At 37.5% G+C, this 19923-nt stretch overlaps 1 protein-coding gene across 10 annotated transcripts in view; it reads left to right on the forward strand.

The window, feature by feature from the left end:
• Positions 1–19923, forward strand: part of UCHL3 (ubiquitin C-terminal hydrolase L3) — a 92244-nt gene that overhangs the window by 55729 nt on the left and 16592 nt on the right. For 2 of the 10 annotated variants that reach the window (XM_069066804.1, XM_069066802.1), the window contains exon 7: positions 18700–18891. The exons of the other annotated variants lie outside the window; for them this stretch is intronic. In XM_069066804.1, coding sequence (XP_068922905.1) covers positions 18700–18891 — 192 coding nt within the window. The remainder of the gene's footprint in view (positions 1–18699; positions 18892–19923) is intronic. 10 annotated transcript variants of the gene reach the window in all.

Raw genomic sequence — 19923 nt, forward strand, 5'->3', positions numbered from 1 at the left:
TTCTGATTTTATTAACTGAGAAATGTCAGGGAAAAAGCTTGCCATTATCCAACTTTTCCATGGAATATGTAGTGGTATTTTGTGTATTTTGACACGTATCCCATATTTCTCTTTTCCTACTCCCCCTCCCCCCCAATGATCATGTACACACTGTAGGAAAGTTTTCTTTTTCTTTTCTGTGGTTCTAATTTTACTTTTTTTAACTTTGAAACTTAATTTTTTATTTCAGTATTTTGTATTAATACTTTCTTTTAAAACCAGAAAATAGTTCAAAATTACCTAGACTCTAACTATAATTGCACACTTTTTTTTCTGATAAAAATCTCACTTTTATTCATTCCTTTGCAAGATATTTTTCAAAATAGTCATTTTTCATTCCCCTTCAAGGCATTTAAAAGTTTTTATTTTCCTTTTATACTATATGGTATGTGTAATCTATCTAACAGTTCTAGATGCATGTATCATATTTGAGTAATAACTAACAAATTGAACCAATACAAAAGTCATAAACAGTTCAGAAAGTAAAGAGTAGAACTGCTAAATAACAAGTCAGCATAATTCACGGAGTAGGACAAAAAGTGAAGTGAAAAGAATCTGAAGAAGAGCTAAACATACTTCACCGAGTTTGAGTGTTGGGAAGGACCTCAGCCATTTAGAATCTACACATACAAGGAAATCCCACTACAATATACCAGACAAGTCGTCTCATCCATCCTCTACTTATAAAGACCTCCAAGGAAGAGGAACCCATCTTCTCCAGCAGCCCATTCCACTTCTGAACACTTCTGCTTGTTAGGTGGCTTGTTTTTTTTTTCCTGAAAGCAAGCCTAAATTTGTATTTTTGTAACCACTACCTGTTGCTACTTTGGGGCCACAGAAGACAAGTCTCATCTCTTTTCCACAAGATATTCACGAGCATCCTTTATATACTCAAAAATTTTCTTCCAGTAACTTGGAATTCCAGAATTGTGATGATTTTGATATTACAAATTCCTTCTAATAATGTTACTTTAAGCATCCTCCATGAGAACAAGGGATTAATGATTGGGGATAATCTGAATACCTGTAGTACTCCTCAAGGATTTATCTAAACGCCAGGTTGAAGCACTCTCTTTCTCCCCCCGCTCCCCACCCCCCATTCATTTAAGAATGTAGGTTGTAGGTGCCAGAGGATGAGCTGCAGTTCTCATCATGAAATATGATTTCAGTAGGGGAAGTCTCTAGGTCCCATTGATTTTTTTTGAAAAAAGTTTTATTGATTCCTTTTTTTAAAAACTATAGTCATTTCCCATTATATACCTCCTCTCCCAACCATGGAATCCTTCCTTGTAAAAGAAAACCAGTAAAGCAAAATCAAGGAAGCAGCCCCATCTGACAGCATAAGAAACAGTCCACATCCATTTCACTTTAGAGAGGTGGGAACAGATTCATCATTTGTTGTCAGGAATCAAGATTTGTCAGTGCAATTAATCTAAGTTTAGTTGCCTGTCAGAGTTTTCATTTATATTTTATAATCATTTTGTAATTTTTCTGGTTCTGCTTATTTTATTTAGTATCCATTTATACAAGTCTTTCCACATTTCACTGAATTCCTCTTTTGTCCTTACTTATAGTGCATATATTCTCTTGTTCCATTTGTATATCATAGTTTTTTTTCAGCAATTGCCCAAGCAGTGAACACCCACTCTTATTACCAATTTTTTTTCCCCTGTCACAAAAGAAGGTTGTGATGAATATTTTAGTATATGTTTTTGTTATAGTATATGTTTCTGTCATTGAATTCTTGGGGGTATATGCTCAGTAATAGGATCACCGAGTCAAAAAAAGGCGAATAGTGACTTTTCTCACATAATTCCTATAAACCCTAGTAGGGTTTAACATCGTTGAAGGCATAGATTTTCTTTTTGTATCCCTACCACTTAGCACAGGACCTTGCACATGGGCACTTAACAAATGCTTGATGGATGAATGAACACTTCCAAATACTTTTTAAGGGTGCTATTCATTTTTAAACAGTGTAGAATTTCATTCTGTATGGGACTACAGCTCCAACCTACTGACTCCACAACAATTAAGAAATAGATGAAAATACATTGATTCCGTCACCATTTCTCAGAAGTTTAACCAGTGCAAAGTTGTTACCAAAACAGAGGCCAAAAAAGCCCAGAAATCACTTAGGCTAGCAGACATTAAATATCTGTGCCAAGCGAAGAAACTTGGCAGCTAAGGGCAGTGCCCAGTTAGAGTACATTTTTTTTATATAAAGAAAAAATGAAGACGAATGATGAGGGAAGATAACAAGTAGTATTGTACGAAACATTGAAAAACATTCGAGGAGAAAAAAGGAGCATGAAGAAAACATGGGAAAGATCTAGCAATGCTAGGTAATCCCCAAAGCATTTATAGATCCAACAAGAAGAACAGCAGACAATTAAGAACTAGAACATCTCTCAATGATTTATTTTCATTATCAAAGTGATGGACTCCTCAGTTGAATTCAGTTATATCAGATTAAGTTGAGAAAGGACCACATTCCATACAGGAGAAATCCATCCTGATTTTGACAAGATTTAGGGGGCATTGATTTTTAAGATTTCCTAAGGAGTGAGAGGTTCCAAAAGAAAGGAGAAAAAATGACAAATGGACCTTTCACCCCAAAAAGATGATTGAGAGGATTTTATTTATTACCCATAATTATGCTTTCCTGTTTCTAAAAAAGCTTTCAAAAGTGGTCTGTAGTGAATCAAGTATATATTTAATGAAAACAAAATAAGAATAGTGAAGGTCCTTGTAGATGATAACAGATCACAATCATACAACTCACCGACAGATGTAGTTAGTAAATCTCAACTAAGTCTGTTGACTTTTTTAAAAGCATTTGGTTGGGTAGAATAATATACAGCCTTATTATGAGTCCTCCTAAAACAAGGTGTTTTTCCCACCCACATAGAATTTTACAAAATTACATAACAAATGTGGTTACGTGGAAAACTTTGTTCAGCAGTACTCTTAATGTTAATTGATATGAAGTGAAGCATTCAACTGGGAGACAAGCTCAACCACAATGTATGCCACTGTTAGGAATAAGATGTTGCTTCCCAACTCTTATAACAAAGTACAACTAGTGGCTATTACTGACAATATGCCTCATTCTGCACCTATAGTCCAACACCACTCTGTCAAGAGGAGGGAGGCATGCGTCACCATTGGTCCTTAAGATTCCAAGTAGAAGAATTCTCTATCAATGGTAAGGCTCTCCAGATATTCCTATTTGCAGATGAAATTGTACTAATTGAATTGGTACCCAGTACACTGCAAGGCTGTTTCAGTGAAATCTGTGGTAATTCAAGGAGGATCGGTCCAACCATCCACAGGAAAAATAAAGAAAATAAAGAACACATATTGCTCAGATTAAAATGTACAGCTAGACTAGTAGTCCACTAAGTTGGTCCATATTTATATGTACACATAGACATACAGGTGTGTTTACATATGTATTTCATACAGGTGATACTTTTGAAGTATGAATTGGGACCAGAATTGAATAGGAGGAGAATAGGCAGGACCACTTTTGGGAAATTTTGTAATACTTCAATTATCCCAAATTGCTTTCTGTTGAAAAGTCCATCTCTTTAACACCAATATTCTCCTGATGATGCTTTATGGCTGTTTATCATGAAACACTGTGGATCTCAGAAGAATCAATATTTCAGGTGACCATAAGGAAAGTGGGAAGATGTATGATGAGTATAAGTAGGCAATGGCCTTTTGCAAACAATGATTTGCAGGCAAGAAATGGCATTAAAGGAATAACAAAGAAAATATATAACCCAAAATGGAGGTTGGTGAGGCATCAAAGGCAATAGATAGGCAACCCTAGTATTCAATTGGCCCCTGTGAGATAATTTTAAAAGCCAGAACCAGGGCATTGGGTGGATTATCTGTGGCAGATTTGTAGTAAAATAGGAACAAAAATGATCCTGAATGAGATGTGATCTGCTGCAATGTAGGGAGTTATCCACATTGATGCATTAACATTCAAACAAAATATTCAAGTGTGGATGGAGAAGAGTAGCTGCTTATGCTTGCCTACTTGGTGTCAATCATTTGGACAACAAGACTTACAGACTTTGAAGCATAGAAATTTGAAGGGATACTATAGGTCCCCAAGTGCAAGCATCTATTCCATCCAGTAATCTAGTCTTCAAGAGCTACTGCTCAAATTCTTTCAGGGACAAGGAGAAAACTACAATGCAGCCTGCTGTGTTTCAAGGCAAATCTTATTGCTAGAAGATTCTTCCTGACATCTGCTGTCTTATAATTTCTACCCATTAGTTACATAGAACATGCCATCTTTAAGAATGTCATAGAGGGAATTTGACTGAAGTTTGGATTGGACTTGATAGATTCTTAAGGTCCTTTCCAACTTGAGGATCTATTTTCCACATGTTGGTCCCTCATATACTTAAAGACTAAGTCTTTGGGGTAGCCAGGTGGCTCAGCGAGTAAGAGCACCGGCTCCAGTGTTGGGACGACCTGGAGATCGAATCCCAGGCTCAGACACTCAGCACCACACCCAGAAATAACTGGCTGTGTAACCTTGAGCAAGTTACTTTACCCCGATTACTTAAAAAAAAAAAAAGACTAAGTCTTTTTTTTCAATATGATCATCCCTAGTTCCTTTAGATGGTCCTTATATGGCATGGTTTGAGTGTCTTTCCCATTCAGGTTGACCTATTTTCAAATATTCTTTGTTACTATTCCTCTACAAATGCTCTGTCTTCCAGATGGGATTTGACTATCATGGGACTATTACCTTCCTTGATATAAACATAGTTTCACTACATAGCCTAGGATTTTATTAGTTTTTTAAAGTTGCCATGTCACACAAACATAGAGTTATTTGGCAGATGATTAACTAGAACCATTCCTGCTGCATATTTAATCCATCAGGCGTTTATTGAATGATTACTGTATTCAAGGCCCTAGGGATTAAAAGACAAAATAAAAAAGAGGTCATCAACAGAGAGGGTGTAGAGATAGAAGTAGAGTCCATGAAAAAGGTAAGATGAGGAGGGATGGGCTAACAGTCTCTTGGAAGGCTTCCTATAGGAGATAGCACATCTACTGAGCCTTAAAAGAAGGTAGGGATTTAAAGAGTAGAGGTGAGGAAAGAAATCCTAGAATGGGGACAGTTTGTGCAGACATAGAGGCAGGAATTAGTGTGGAGCTCAAAGGATAGCAAATAAGCTGGTTTGGTTGAAATGTAGAATTCATAGAGAGGAAAAAGTGCAGTGTGAAGGATGGAATGAAGAGGAGGAGAACCAGAAGCCTGTAGTGTAATTAGGCTGTTGGAGGTGATAAGAACCTAAACTATGATGGTGTCCATGTGAGTGGAGAAAAAGGGTAAGATTCAAGATAAGCTGTAGATGTAGAATTGACAACACTTGGCAACTGAATAGATATGAGGGCCGTGTAAGAGAGGAAAGTTAAAGATGGTCTTACCTTGTGAACTTGGGTGACTGAAAAAATGGTAAAGTGATGTAATAGAAATAGAAAAGTTTGAAGAGCATAGAGGGAAAGGTAAGGGGTTCCATTTGGGATATATTGAATTTGATATATCTAAAGGACAACTGTCTTAGATATGTTGAACAGGACCTTGTTTATGTGGAATTTAGGAGAAAGATTATGGCTGTATATATAGATCTGGGAATCATCTGAATAGAGGTAATAATTGAATACATAGGAGCCAAAAAGATCACCAAAAGGGAGTATAGAGAAAGAGAAAAATAGAGACCTCATGGAAAAGACAAGATTAGGGAGAGTGAACATGGAGTTGTTGCTGAATTGTTTCCATGTGTTGGTCCCTCATATACTTAAAGGCTAGAAGTCTTTTTTTCAATATGATCATTCCTAGTTCCTTTAGATAGATGGTCTTCATATGACATGGTTTCAGTCTTTTTGCAATTCAAGTTGTTTCTACCTTAACAACATTTTATTTATGTCCCCTTCTTTTCAGTCACACAACCTCACTCTAGTTTCAGAACCTCATTACTTTTTCCCTAACCTGTTGCAGTAGCCTTCTTAATTAATTGGTCTGCTTTCCTCAAATTTGTCTTCTCCACTTCAATTCATGGTCTACTCAGATGATGTTTTCTTTTTTAATCCTTCTTTTCATTTAATTTATCAATTAAACATTTATTTTCTCTCCTTTCAGCTTCCCCTTCCCTCTCAGTTTAAAAGAAGAAAAGCCAACCCTTGCCACAAATATGCATAATCAGGCAAAATAAATTCCTACATTGTCCATTTCTGAAAGTGGTTGTCTCATTCTACTTTTGGAATCGATCACTGTTCTGTCAGGCGGTTGGAAGCAGAGTTCATCAGTCCTCTGGGATCGTGGTTGGTCATTGTATTGGTTAGAAGTCTTGAGTCTATCAAAGTTATTTGTACAATATTGTTGTCAATTACATAATTTGTTCTCCTGTTTCTTCTTCATTGCATCAGTTCATAGAAGTCTCAGTGTTTTCTGAAATCTTCCCTGTCATTATTAAATTTTTTTGGAGGGGGGAAGGCAGGGCAATTGAAGTTAAGTGACTTGCCCAAGGTCACACGACTAGTAAGTGTTAAGTGTCAGAGGCTGGATTTGAACTCAGGTCCTCCTAACTCCAGGGCCAGTGCTCTATTCACTGCGCCACCTAGCCACCCCCCTTTCATCATTTCTTATAGCACAATAGTATTCCATTCTATTCTTATACCATAATTTGTTCAGCCATTCTCCAGTTGATGAGTACCCTCTTAGTTTCTAGTTCTTTGCCACTAAAAAAAAAAAGTGTTTGTTTTTTTTACAGATGAGTCTATTTCCTCTTTTTTAGATCTTTTTGGGTAATAGGTAAGGTGAATTTTCTGAGAGTTAGATATAACCGTATGATTTCCTGCTCATTAGGCTCCAGTAGTTCTTTATTACCATCAGGATAAAATATAAATTCCTCTATTTGGTATTTAAAGTTATTTACAACTTGGTAAAACTTAATCTTTTCCTTTGTTTTCAGTCTTCCTATACTTTACTCCTCTTCATGTCCTATATGATCCATTCGTATGAACTATTTGCAGTTCTTCAAACATGAAACTCAGTCTTGTGTCTACAGGCCCCATTAAAAATCTCCAGTTCCTTAAAAACAACAACAGTAACAACTCTATTGGACATTTCAAACTAGATATTTTGGAGTCTTCTCAAGATCACCATACTTAAAACTGAATTCGTTATCTTGCCGTCACCACCCTTGTTCCCCAGCTCTTCCCCTTTCCAGACATCACTACTGATTTTGAGGTGCTACCATTCTTTCAGTCTCACGGGTTTTTATCCTCAACTCCTTGCTCTTCTTCATCCCACATGTTCAGTAAGTTCTACCCCCACAACATCTCACATTTATCTTACCCTGTTTCTACTCACAATGCCCTATTACATTAGTTCAGACTCTCATCAGGCCTCAGCTAGATTATTGTAATGGCCCTCTAATTGGTCGCCTTACCTTAAGTCTTTTACAGCTCTAGTCCATTCTGGTCTCTGGTGTCAAAATAGTTTTCCTTATGTGCAGAGCTACCCATGTCACTCCCATATCGAATCAAATCCAGTGGCTTCATATTGCCTCAAGGATCAAATATTAACTCCTCATTTTAGCTTTTGAAGCTAGAGAGGACGTCACAACTGGCCTCAACCTATCTTTCCAACCTTATTGGATACTACTCCGTCTCCTATATACTTTAATCAGTCCAAAGTGGCCTTTGTTGCAGTTTGCTGCCTCCCACCCCAACCCCAATTGCATCCTGGGCCTATACTATCTTCTCTTCCATGCCTGGAATGTACTTCATCTTCACCTCTCCATCAAGATTCTTCTCTTCTTTCAGGATGAGCTTAAACATCACCTTCTATGTGAAATCTTTCATAATCCAACTACTAGTGCCCTCTTTCCCAAAATACTTTGTACTTGACTATATTTGTTTCTATTCTTTTTATATTTAGTCTAGAGATGTCTGCCTTATTGCTGACATTGCCTTACCAAGCCTTAGCCTTGGGTTGCTCTCATTTTCCGTTCTCTCTCCTCCAGTCAACAGACTGCTGAATAGAGCTAGAGAGGATCACGAAACCATGCTGCCTGGGTCTACTAGAAATATATGTTACATAATCTCGCCTGAGTCCTCACAAGGCAGTCCTTTTCACCTCCCTAATTCATTCATTATCATACTTTCCATAGTGCATTTTCCAAACTATTTGTCCTGCCTCCAACATCCCATGGCTCCTCCTTTCCCACACTCTCTCAGCTGAGACCTTTGCCTGATATTTCACTGAAAAGTTGTCATTTGCCAAAACCTCCGTCTTCTCTTCCTTGTTTCACTTTACTCAGATGCAGACTATCTTCTCCATCATCCCTGTCTCAAGCAAAGATATTACCCTTCTCTTTGCCAAAGGAAAACCCTCTCCCATGAACAAAGTGATCCCATTCTAACCTGTGTTCCCCAAAGGATTGCCCCTCCATCATCCTAATGTTTAATTGTCTCCTTGTTTACTGGCTGCTTCCCTGCTGCTTACAAACACACCTATGCCTCTCATATGATCCATCTATCCCTGTTAACTGTTATCCTGAATCTCTACCTCCTTTCCTCTTCTCTCACTCTTCTTTTAACTTTCTGTTGTCTGGTTTCTGACCTCTTCTGTCATTCACCAGAAACTGCTTCCTCAAAAGTTTCCCAGATCTCACAACCTTTTCTCAATCTTGGCCCTTCTTGACCTCTGTATGGCATTTAACACTGTCTAGTACCCTTTTTTCTTTGATAGTCTTCTCTCTAGACTGTTGGGTGGCAATGTAGATAGAGTGCTGAACTTGGAATCAGGAAGACCTGAGTTCACATCCAGCCTTGGACATGTCCTAGCTGTGTAACCCTGGGCAAGTCACTTAACTTCCATCTGTTTCAGTTTCCTTAGCTGTAAAGTGAAGATCATTGTGGTACCCACCTTCCAGGGTTATTGTGAGATCAAATGTGATATTTAGTAGGCACTTAATAAATGTTTATTCCTTTCCCTCCCCTTCACTGCTCTTTCCTGGATCTTTTCTCATGCTCATTACCAGTTTCTTACATTGGAATTCTGTACCAAGATTATAAAGCTGCCCCCAGAAGTTGAATGCCTTTGTCATTCTTCTAAAGATTAAGGAAATATTTAAGAATATTAAACTCTTACATTCATTTTTTAAAAAATCAATTTTATTAAAGAAGAAATATCTGGGGAGCCACACTTCTTATGATGCTCAGTTTTTTGTTGCTTCAGCAGCCCATCTTTTCAGCATCGGTAGTTTTTGGTTGATGTGTGACTGAGTAATGGAACACTGTATTCTCAGAGCAGTCACAGTCAGAAGCTAGCCAGATTATAGATGGGCAAAGAAAGAAGCATAACAGGCATAGGTTGGATACAACATGTTACTAACTATGATTTGCATTTAAAATTCCAGTAAAAAACATCGTTGACCATAGCAGGAATGTGGTTTAACAAGTAAGCTTGTGTATTGCTCAGGTCGGCATGTCAAATCATTATTGTCTTTACTATATCCCAGGCACTGCAGGAAGCACTGGGAATTTAAAGGAAGACAAAAACAGCCCCTGACCTCAAGGATCTTACATTCTGATGGGGGAAACAGCATTCCAGGAAGGAACTAGACATGTACAAGACACACTCTCTCTCTCTGTCTCTCTGTCTCTCTCTGTCTCTCTCCCTCTTCTAAGTCTTGGACCTGAGTCTTGAAGGAAGTGAGGTAAAGTAGAAAGCACAGATGATAATAACAACACCTGCCATTTGTACAGTGCCTACTGTGTGCCAGGCATTATTCGAACAAGCACTTTGCAGATGTGACAATTAAAACACCTTCTCAGTGTGGGAGAGTAGCTAGTACAAAGGTACAGTTATGGGACATTAAGTATTGTGTTCAAGGAACTAAAAGAGTCCAGTGTTGCTGGAATGTAGAATGTATAGAAGAGAGTAAAGTGTAGGAAGACTGAAAAGTTAGGAGGAGGCCAGGTTGTCAAGAGCTTTCAATATGAAACAGATTACCCATTAAGAAAATTACCTTGGTAGCGAAGTGGAGATTAGTCTGGAGTGGGGAGAGGATTTAGTCAGGGAGATGGGTTAGAAACATTTGGTGGTCTAGACAAGAGATGATAAAGAGCCTGACGAAAGTTCTATCCAAGAGAGAAGGGGATATCCATGCACACACAGTATAGATGCATATACATATAGTATGTATACATATACATATATATGTGTACATTTGAGAGGTTATGAAGGTAGAAACTGCAAGATTTGACACAAGTGAAGATTTGAGATCGGCAGTTAGGATATGAGCCTGGTTTGGTAAGGATTGGTAAGATGGTGTTGCCCTCCACAATAATAGGGAAGATAGGAATGAGACGGCTTGTGATAATGAGCTCTGTTTTGGACATGTTGAGTGTGAGAGGCTTATGGAACATAACTTTTGAGATGTCCAAGACACAGGTGGTGAGGCAGAACTGGAGCTCAGGAAGTGATAGGGCTCGGTAGATCTGGGAATCATCTGCATAGAGATGGTAATTCCACCCTCGGGATTATAGAGAAGACGAGGGGCAGACAAAGAGCTAGCTCAGGAGAGGACTTTCAGAGGTGCTCACAGGACGTTGGCATGACGTGGATGAAGAACCAGCAGAGGAGGCTGAGAAGGAGCAGTTGAATAGAGAGGAGAACCAGGTGACAGCAGTGTTGGGAACACCTAGTAAGAACAAGACGGTCAGCAGGGTAAAGAACTTCAGAGAGGTCAGGAAGAGTCAAGATCGAGAAGAGAACGTTAGATTAGCAACTAAGAGGTGAGTGATAAATTTTGAGAAGGCATTTGCCAAAGTACTAAAAGGAGATTGAGTGAGTCTTTGAAAGATTTACATGGTCAAAATCTCACAGAATTAGAAAGGTGTGGGTGTAAGTTGCTGCTCCTATGGAAAGGAGTGTGCATACTGTCCCATCAAAGGATGATAGTAATTATTAAGTAGAGGATATGGGATATGATTCTTACTCTATATTTTTATGATTTGAATTGTAATTTAAATTTTTATCTTTTTTTTTCTTTTTTGCCTTGGGTCTTTTCATTTTTACAAGGCATTTGGGGTTAAGTGACTTATCCGGGGTCATGAAGCTAGTGTCAAGTGTCTGAGGGTAGATCTGGGTTCAGGTCCTCCTGATTCCAGGGCTGCCTCTCTATACACTACAATACCTAGCTGCCCCAAGCTTTTATCTTTGAAAATAGGCTTCTGGTAGGGATACTTCTGGTCAATAATTATTAAGATTTTAAAGTTGGTATATGTGAATTTAATCTTTGTAATTCCAAAAAGAAAGCTTTAGAATTTTTAGATTCCTAAATAGCACACTTTATATCAGTTCCTTTATCTGTTGGAATGTTGTAGTTCATGAGTCATTCTTTCATGCAGTGTTGCTCAACAAATTAATTTTGTTACTGGATTTAAATCTCTGATTTGTGGCCTAAGCTTCAAATTGCTTTTGAAAAGTAGTGCTTTTTAAGATACAGTATAGGGGCAGCTAGGTGGCATAGTGAATAGAACACTGGCACTGAAGTAAGGAGGACCTGAGTTCAAATTTGACAGACACGTGACACTTAGTAGATGTATGACCTTGGGCAAGTCACTTGACCCCAAATGCCCTGCCTTCCTCCCTCCAAAAAAAAAAAGATATCAGTATATATATATATATTTTTTTTTAGTTATACTAGTAGAGAGCTTATATGAGGCAGCTAGGTGGTGCAGTGGATAGAATGCTGAGCTTGGAGTCAGAAAGATCTGAATTCAGATATGGCCTCAGATACTTACCTTGTGATCATAGACAATTCACTTAACTTCCGTCTGCCTTGGTTTCATCCTCCGTAAAATTAAGATAGTAATAGCACCTACTGAAATGAGATCATTTTTTGTAAAATGATTTGCAAACCTTAAAAAAAACTGTAGCTAGCTATTATTACTATTGGGACAGCTAAGTGGTACAGTGGATAAAGAGCCTGAAATCTGAAAGACTCACTTCCCGAGTTAAAATCTGATCCCAGACACTTAATTATCTGTGTGACCTGGGAGAGTCACTTGTTTACCTCAGTTTTCTCATCTGTAAAATGAGCTGGAGAAGGAAATGGCAAACTGTTCCAGTATCTTTGTCAAGAAAACCCCAAATGGGGCCTTGAAAAGTTGGGAATGACTGAAAACAACAATTGCTTCTTCTTCTTCTACTATTACTATTACTACTTCAACTATTACTGCTACTGTTATTATAATTTACAATCTCCATTTAGCTGCAAGAGGCAGAAACAAAAGGAGCAAGAATTATATGGGAGAAATAATTGATTCCATCCTTATTCTTCAAAATGTGTCACCTTTAATAAGACCTTTTTTGTTTCTATTTGGGATCATATTATTGGTATCCATTGATATCCATACCAATAATAGGACTTGGTGAATGTTAGTTACAGATAACAGTTCAGAATTAGCCAGGAATACTGTTTCTATTCTAGAATATTAGTAGTTTAGAAACACTTACTGAATGGAACTCACCATTACATGGGATGCTGTTGCAGATTTGTGAAACCTTCTGAGGGAATTAAATTAATAAATATTTCTTAGGAAAATACTGTGAGCAGGGTATTCTACGTAGGGATTTGAGACTATATAGCTTCCACCAGTTTTCTGAAAAGAATATTTTTAAGGCAAAACTGATATAATTCACTTTAGGGCTTGACTCTTTTTTTTTTTTTTTAAAGCAATTGGGGTTAAGTAACTTGCTCAAGGTTACACGGCCAGTTATTTCTGGGTGTGGTGCTAAGTATCTGAGCCCGGATTTGATCCCCAGGTCATCCCGACACTGAAGCTGGTGCTCTTACTCGCTGAGCCACCTGGCCGCCCCGGGCTTGACTCTTACATACCTCAAAATATTACCAACCTAATAAGTGAGCACCCTGTGTTTCCTTCCCTAGGAGGAAGAGTCCTAAAGATGCCACTTCCGATATATACATTGCTAAATCTCTGTATCCTCTTTAACTTGGGAGGGAAGAGCCCTGAGACACTATCAAGACCTGGTCCACAGAAGGATTGTAAAGATGTACTTTCCAGTTTGTTCAGTCAGTCATTATTAAGTGCCTACTGTATGCCAGGTACTATGCTAACTGCTGGGTATACAAAAAGAAGCAAAGCAATCTCATGAGGGAGACACCAAGATTTTGAGGAAGAATTGGAAAAGGTGCCCTGTTGGAGTTGGGATTTTAGTTTGAAGCCAGGGAAGCCAGTTGGTAAAGATAAGGAATGAGAGCATTCCAACCATGAGGGACAGTCTCAGAAATGCCCAGAGGTTAAACAATAACATAAACAACCGCTGTATTCTGTGAACCTTATGGGCTTAATAATAGTTTGACCAGGACCTGAAGATTGTGTTGTAGTGTGAGTTTCTAGTGTTTTTATGAAAGATTTCAAAGCGCTAAAGAAGGTACATAAATGATTAAACACTAGCACTTAACTAAAAATAGAGGTTATCACAAAATTTTAAAAATACCTAGAAAAAAATTTACTGAATTATGAGTTATTAAGTGCTAACTGTGCAAAGCAATGAATTTGCCCAAGGTCACACAGGTAGTAAGTGTTAAGTGTCTGAGGCCGGATTTGAACCCAGGTCGTCCTGACTCCAGGGCCAGTGCTCTATTCACTGTGCCACCTACCTGCCCTACATCTTGTATTTTCAAAAATCATATACTAAATTTATCATGTTAGATTCCCCAGGAAATTGCCCTTGGGAAATTAATCTGCTTCTTGCAAGAATAATTATAATAACGGCTAAAATTTATATAGCACTTTAATGTTTGCAGAGCACTTTACATATATTATTCCATTTGATCCTTGTAAACTACCCCTTGAAGTCATTTCAGTCTTCTTTTTGTTTATAAGGAAATTGAGTATAAGAGAAGCTGTGACTTGATTTGGATCATATTACTTGTAAGTGCCTGTGGTATGACTTGAACTTAAGGCTTCCTCACTTTGGGTCCAGTGCTCTCTTATCTGCCATGCCAAGCCTACTTCTTAATTCCAAGTAGGGGAGACATTAGAGGCAGAGAGCTCAATTAGGAGGTATTCCAGTAGTTTTAAGTAATGTTTGATAAGGGCCTGATTCTGAGTAATGGGCAGTAGGAATAGTAAGAGATGAAAAACTGACAATACTCAGTGACTGATTAGATATGGGGGAGGAGGGAAATCAAGACAAAGAAGTAAAGCAAACACAGGTTATGTTGAACTTTTGAATTTGTTACTGAGATAAACTGTATTAGTACTATTAACATAAATAAGTGTGTGTGTGTGGGGGGGATAGTTGGCTAGAGTAGATGAAGTCTATTGTAGGTTTCCTAAGTTTGAAGCAGGATGTTCAAGTGGAAATATGCAATATGTACTTGCAGGTTTGGTAGAAACCAGAGAAAAGAAGTGATCTGTCCCAGTTCACAGAGACAGCAAGCAGTAGAGGTGGGACTTGCGTCAAGCTCCATGACTCCAAATTCAATGGTCTTTCATTTTTTCTGGGCATCATTACTCAATTAAAAAGCATGTATTGAGGAACCACCATATAATTAATGCCAAATTACAAGAAAATTTGCTTCCCTTTTCTTTTAAAAATAATTATTACACTACAGATTCATGTGATTTATATGTAGAATTGAATTTATATCCTAGTATCAGGCTTACTTAAGACATCGTAGTTTATAATGTTGACTGCTTCTTTTAATTTGCTTATTAAACCACTTCAAGACTTTTTCCTTATATAATTCTAATAGCTGTAGCTAATTTTATATGGCTCTTTACCATTTACACAGTGCTTTCTTCACTGTAACCTTTGTGTTAAGTAATGCAAGAGTTATTATTACCCTCTTTTTATAGATGAGGGAACTTATTGGATGGGTACTTGTTACTTTTCCTATTGTTATACATTTTTTAATCTGTGTCTTTTAAATCCAAAGCTTTAGTTCTATCCACTATATCACACTGCCTGTAGTTATGTTTTGTTGAAAATTATAGGGACGGCTAGGTGGTGCAGTGAATAGAGCACCGGCCCTGGAGTCAGGAGGACCTCAGTTCAAATCCGGCCTCAGACACTTGATACTTACCAGCCGTGTGATCTTGGGCAAGTCATTTAACCCCAATTGCCCTGCCTTCCCCCTTCCAAAAATCAAAAAAGAAAAAAAAGAAAATTATAATAACTTCACTTTTAAAAAAAATTGTTTTGATTTTTGAAGGGGGGAAGGCAAGGCAGTGGGAATTAAGTGACTCACCCAAGGTCACACAGCTAGTAGGGTGGGTCAGGTGTCTGAAGCTAAATTTGAACTCAGGTCTTCCTGACTCCAGGGCCCATGCTCTATTCACTGTGCCACCTAGCTGCCCCCAATAACCTCACTTTTAAAAAGTGAATTTATTACTATACTTGGGAAAATATAGATAATCTTAAAACATACAAACCTGTTAGCACTACAAGTACTAAATAATAAGAATGGCATAATATATAATTACAGTGATTCTAGGTAGTTTGTCTCATTTAATTTTGTAACAACATGACTATTACCCAATTCCTGAGAATTTTAAAAACATTTTAATAGACAGTTTGTTACAATGTTGGAGATTTTTTATTGGTGAGTTCTAATTCTGAATTGCATCTGCATGGAAGCAGGAGGTCATGATTGGGAGAATGAGTAATAGACTATTTCAACTAGAATATAGGTTGTGTGAAGGGGAGTAATGTGGAAGTTAGGCTTAAAAAAGAAGGTTAGAACCCACGTTGTGGAGGACGACCTTAACCACAAGACTGGAGAGTTTATATTTTATCCTAGAGACAATAGGGGAAGCCATTTAAGATTTTTAACAGAGGAGTGCCTTAGGAAGATAATTATTTTGGCAGCTATATAAAGAATGGATTAGACAGGAGAAAGATTGGAAGGAGACCAATTAAGAGGCTCCTACAGGGTATAGGAGTGGTGATAAAGGCTTGAACTAGGTCATCACTGAGCATTTGCCCTGTTTCTCCACCTTCCTCACTTTATCATTCTCTCTCTTCGTAATGAGCTCTGGTGTTAGACACAGATCCCCTGGGCTTTTGGCTGCACCAGAAATAGGTGCATCATAAAAAAGCTCTGTCACCCTTACCAATGTGGAAATCCTGTCCCACCTTTTATGAATAAGTTAGATATGACAATGATATGAGATTATGGGATTACTGGAAAAATAACAGTGAGAATAAATTGAAGAAATCTTCATTAGACATCTAAACCCTGTTGTTGGTAACTATTTGAAGCCATTTGACTGGAGCATATTAATGAGATCAGGGTTCTCATAAAGATCATTTATGTTCTTTGCCTTAGCTATAAGCAGTGCCTCTGACCTAAGTTAATCATTTCACGAATGGTGTTGGATGAATATTGAAAAAAAATGTTGTTGTATCATAACTATAGAAAAACAAAATTTGGCAGGTTTTAACCTTAATGGTCAGAAATGTTATCTTTATCATCTTATGTTGAATGGTGTGAAAATAGGGCTGCTGCCTTCTTTTCCTAAATTAATAAGCCATCCTTTAAAAGTTTGCATGATAAGACTTGATACAATGGAATGTGTACTGTATTTAGTATGCCAGGACCTGAGTTCAAATCTCTACTGTCCTACTTAGTATATGTGTCACTTTGGATAAATCATTTCTCTGGACCTCAGTTTCCTTATCTTTAAAGTTAGGGGTTAGACTAGATACCTCTGCAGTCTTTTCTAGCTGCAAATCTAACTTTTTATGAACCTGTAAATTACAATTTGTTGGAGATGGCATATAATTCATTGTGCCCATGTATTACAAGGAAGATATTCTCCAGGTAGTACACATTCAGTAAATGTTTGTACATGGAGTCTTAAGAGTTTGGGATTTTTAAATCTAATCCAATTCTTATCTGAAACAAGAAAATGCCCTCTCCAATATCTTTGACTATTCCAGGTCCTGATTAATTAGCTCTGTTTAAATTGGAGAACTAATTTATCCATTCACTTTTCTGGAAAAGTCTGTAACTTTTAGGAAGTTTTCCTTATATAGAGCTGTGTGTGTGTGTGTGTGTGTGTGTGTGTGTGTGTGTGTGTGAGTGTGATATACACTCCTTATAATTTCGAACCCTCATTTTCATGTCGATCCTTAAACCATTTGAAGACAATGAGCATACTCCCTTAAAGTTTTCTTTTTTTAGGCTCAGCATCTCCAGTTTTCATCAAAATGATTCTCATTATGGAGCCTGAAAAAAACAAACTTTTCTTTGTGGCCAGAGTAGCAATACAATTGTTTTTTTCTATGATGGTTGTGTTGCTTATAAAGGAAAATCAGTTAACTATGTTGTAGGTGGTGGAGTGTGTTATTAGTGTTATAAATGAATTGTCAGTGTCAATATTGCATCCTTTCATGTTTACTATAGAATTACATGTTCATGATAAATTTAACTTGTTAACTTACATAAAATTGCTTCTAATTATATAATTATTAATAAATAAATTACTTTGTTAATAATTATTAATTTGAATGAACATTGTTAAGCTTTGCCGTTAGGTTAGATATCAAGCCTCTGCTAGTATATTAAGGTTAATAGTTAAATCTCCATCTGATGAGTAAGTATTTTGACGAAATAGAATGTAAGCTCTTTGGCCACAGGGTCTAGTTCATATTTGTCTTGGTATCCCTTGCACCTGGCTCATGGTATCTTGCACATAGTAGCATTTGATGATACTTGTTTGCCGAAATAGGCCATAGGATTTTAGAGCTAAAAGAAAAGAACTTAGAATTGATCAAAACCAAGCCTCTCATTTTATAGTTGAGCAAACAGAGGGTTAACTTAGATCTTGCTTCTGAAAATGTGATGGTCCTGTACTTTCCTGAAAGTGGTAATAGGCCTCTAAAGAGGTCTTGGTTGCTTAGAAGGAAACTGAAGCTTCTTCATTCAGCAGGGTCTGGCTCCATATATTAACAGAAAAATTCTTTTCTTGGCCACTTGTTTAAAAAAAGTAGACCAAGTTGGAGGTTATGTGCAAAGAAAGGGGTGGTTTTATGTCTTTGCCCCCAAAAAAACCTAAACAGCCAATTGTGCAGATTAGTTTGTTTATATGTGATCTATTTCAGAAGTTTCATCTGGACTTTTCCCTTTAGAATTCTCATTCTTAGAATTCTCACCGGCTTTGGACCCTTATACCATTGTTCTACACTCTCTCCATCACAGGTGTACTGTTGGGACTGATGGGGGTTTTCAGTTTGATGTAGTATTTCTATTTGAATTGGTTATTTTTCTGTTCCATAGAAGTCTTTATGCAGTAGGCAAAGGAGGATTGCATAAATGCTTTATGTATGTTCTCATAAAACATTTTATAGAGAAGGAGGGGCACTTAAGTAGCCTCATCTTATATACCAATTATTTTCCTTTTTTTTTCTCCTTTAACCAGTATTCAAACTGAATCTTTTACTAGGCTGTTTAATTAAAAGTACCAAACTCTATGAATTGAAGTGTAACATTATGTTGCCTATTAGGGATAAAAATTGTTAACCCGTTAATGTGGTCTAAGTAAATGTTCTCTTTTTTAATATCTATGTAGTCGTCCTCGCCATCCTCATCCCAGCTTCATTCTAGCCACTGCAGAACGAAGGCCTCACCATTGTGTCACCATGCATCCCTGCCCTGGGTCAAACGTAACCATGTAGGTCCAGCAAAGGCTACCAGCCCATCTCTCCGTCTTCGTCGCTGGCGGCCCTTCTTACGCCTGCCGTCTGTGGGGCTTCATTCTGTTGTAAGTGTAGTCAATCTTCCAACTCTTCTTCCCGTGACCAGGACAGTCCATTGCCACTTACGCTCCTTCAGTCTTCAAGATGCTTTTCTCTTGGTTTTCTTAACCATTAGCTTCCCCTTCCCCACACAAGATTGCAAGCATACGTCTGTTTATGCTTTGCTGTCTAGCTTGACTTTTGTGCCGTCATCTTGGTGAGCATCCATCTTTCCACTCCATGGCCTGCCAATATCTTTTGAAAAGTATTGATCGACATTCATGATATTCAGGTTTCTGTAAGCTCTCAAAAGTCAATCTATATTCTTCTGCACCTCATCTTTCTGGTTTCTTTTAGTTGACACTGATCAACAAATGCTTTGCGGCTTCTAAGTTCTTTGCCATCAGTAACTTTGTTTTTATTTTTTCATGTTATTGAACATGACTTTAGTCTTCTGCCATGCTCATCCTGGGGGTCACTTTACTTATTCTGTCCTCAGTCTGAATCCTTCATGGTGTAGGGTGTTTTCATCTAAGGTATTATTCCCTGAGGTGCCTCAGGTACTTGGTTTAATCTTTATCTGATCTTCCCTTCCTATTTAGTTTCTAAAGATCTTATCCAGGTTGGAGGTGAAGATTTTCTTCTTGTTAAATGTTCCCATATTTCAATCATTTCCTCTTTGTTAAGCTACTAATAGCATAAAATTGATAAAAAACTGTTTATTCTTGCATTTTTAGGGAAAGTGATATACTCTGATATGTCTATTGAAATAAGATAGGAGAATCAAACAAGCACAAAGACTGCCCTTCACCATTTCCTTTCTGCATGGCTGAACCCTTTTTTGAAACTTGTATCTCAAGTTTTGATTTATGTTGCAAGTTATTTTTAGGAAATGTCATAAGTAAACATGTAAATGATGATTACTAGAAATGAACATAGGGAGAATTTAGGTATCAATATACTTAGCCTATAACTTTAAAAATACATGAAAAATGAGTGCCAAACTTCTTTCCCCTGAGACTATAGAGTGGAGTCTGGGTACTTTCTGGAATGTATCA

The sequence above is a fragment of the Petaurus breviceps genome, unplaced genomic scaffold (genome assembly GCF_028583685.1).
Source record: "Petaurus breviceps papuanus isolate PSGF00001 unplaced genomic scaffold, PetGlider_PUasm1.0 90730, whole genome shotgun sequence".
Lineage (NCBI taxonomy): Eukaryota > Metazoa > Chordata > Mammalia > Diprotodontia > Petauridae > Petaurus > Petaurus breviceps.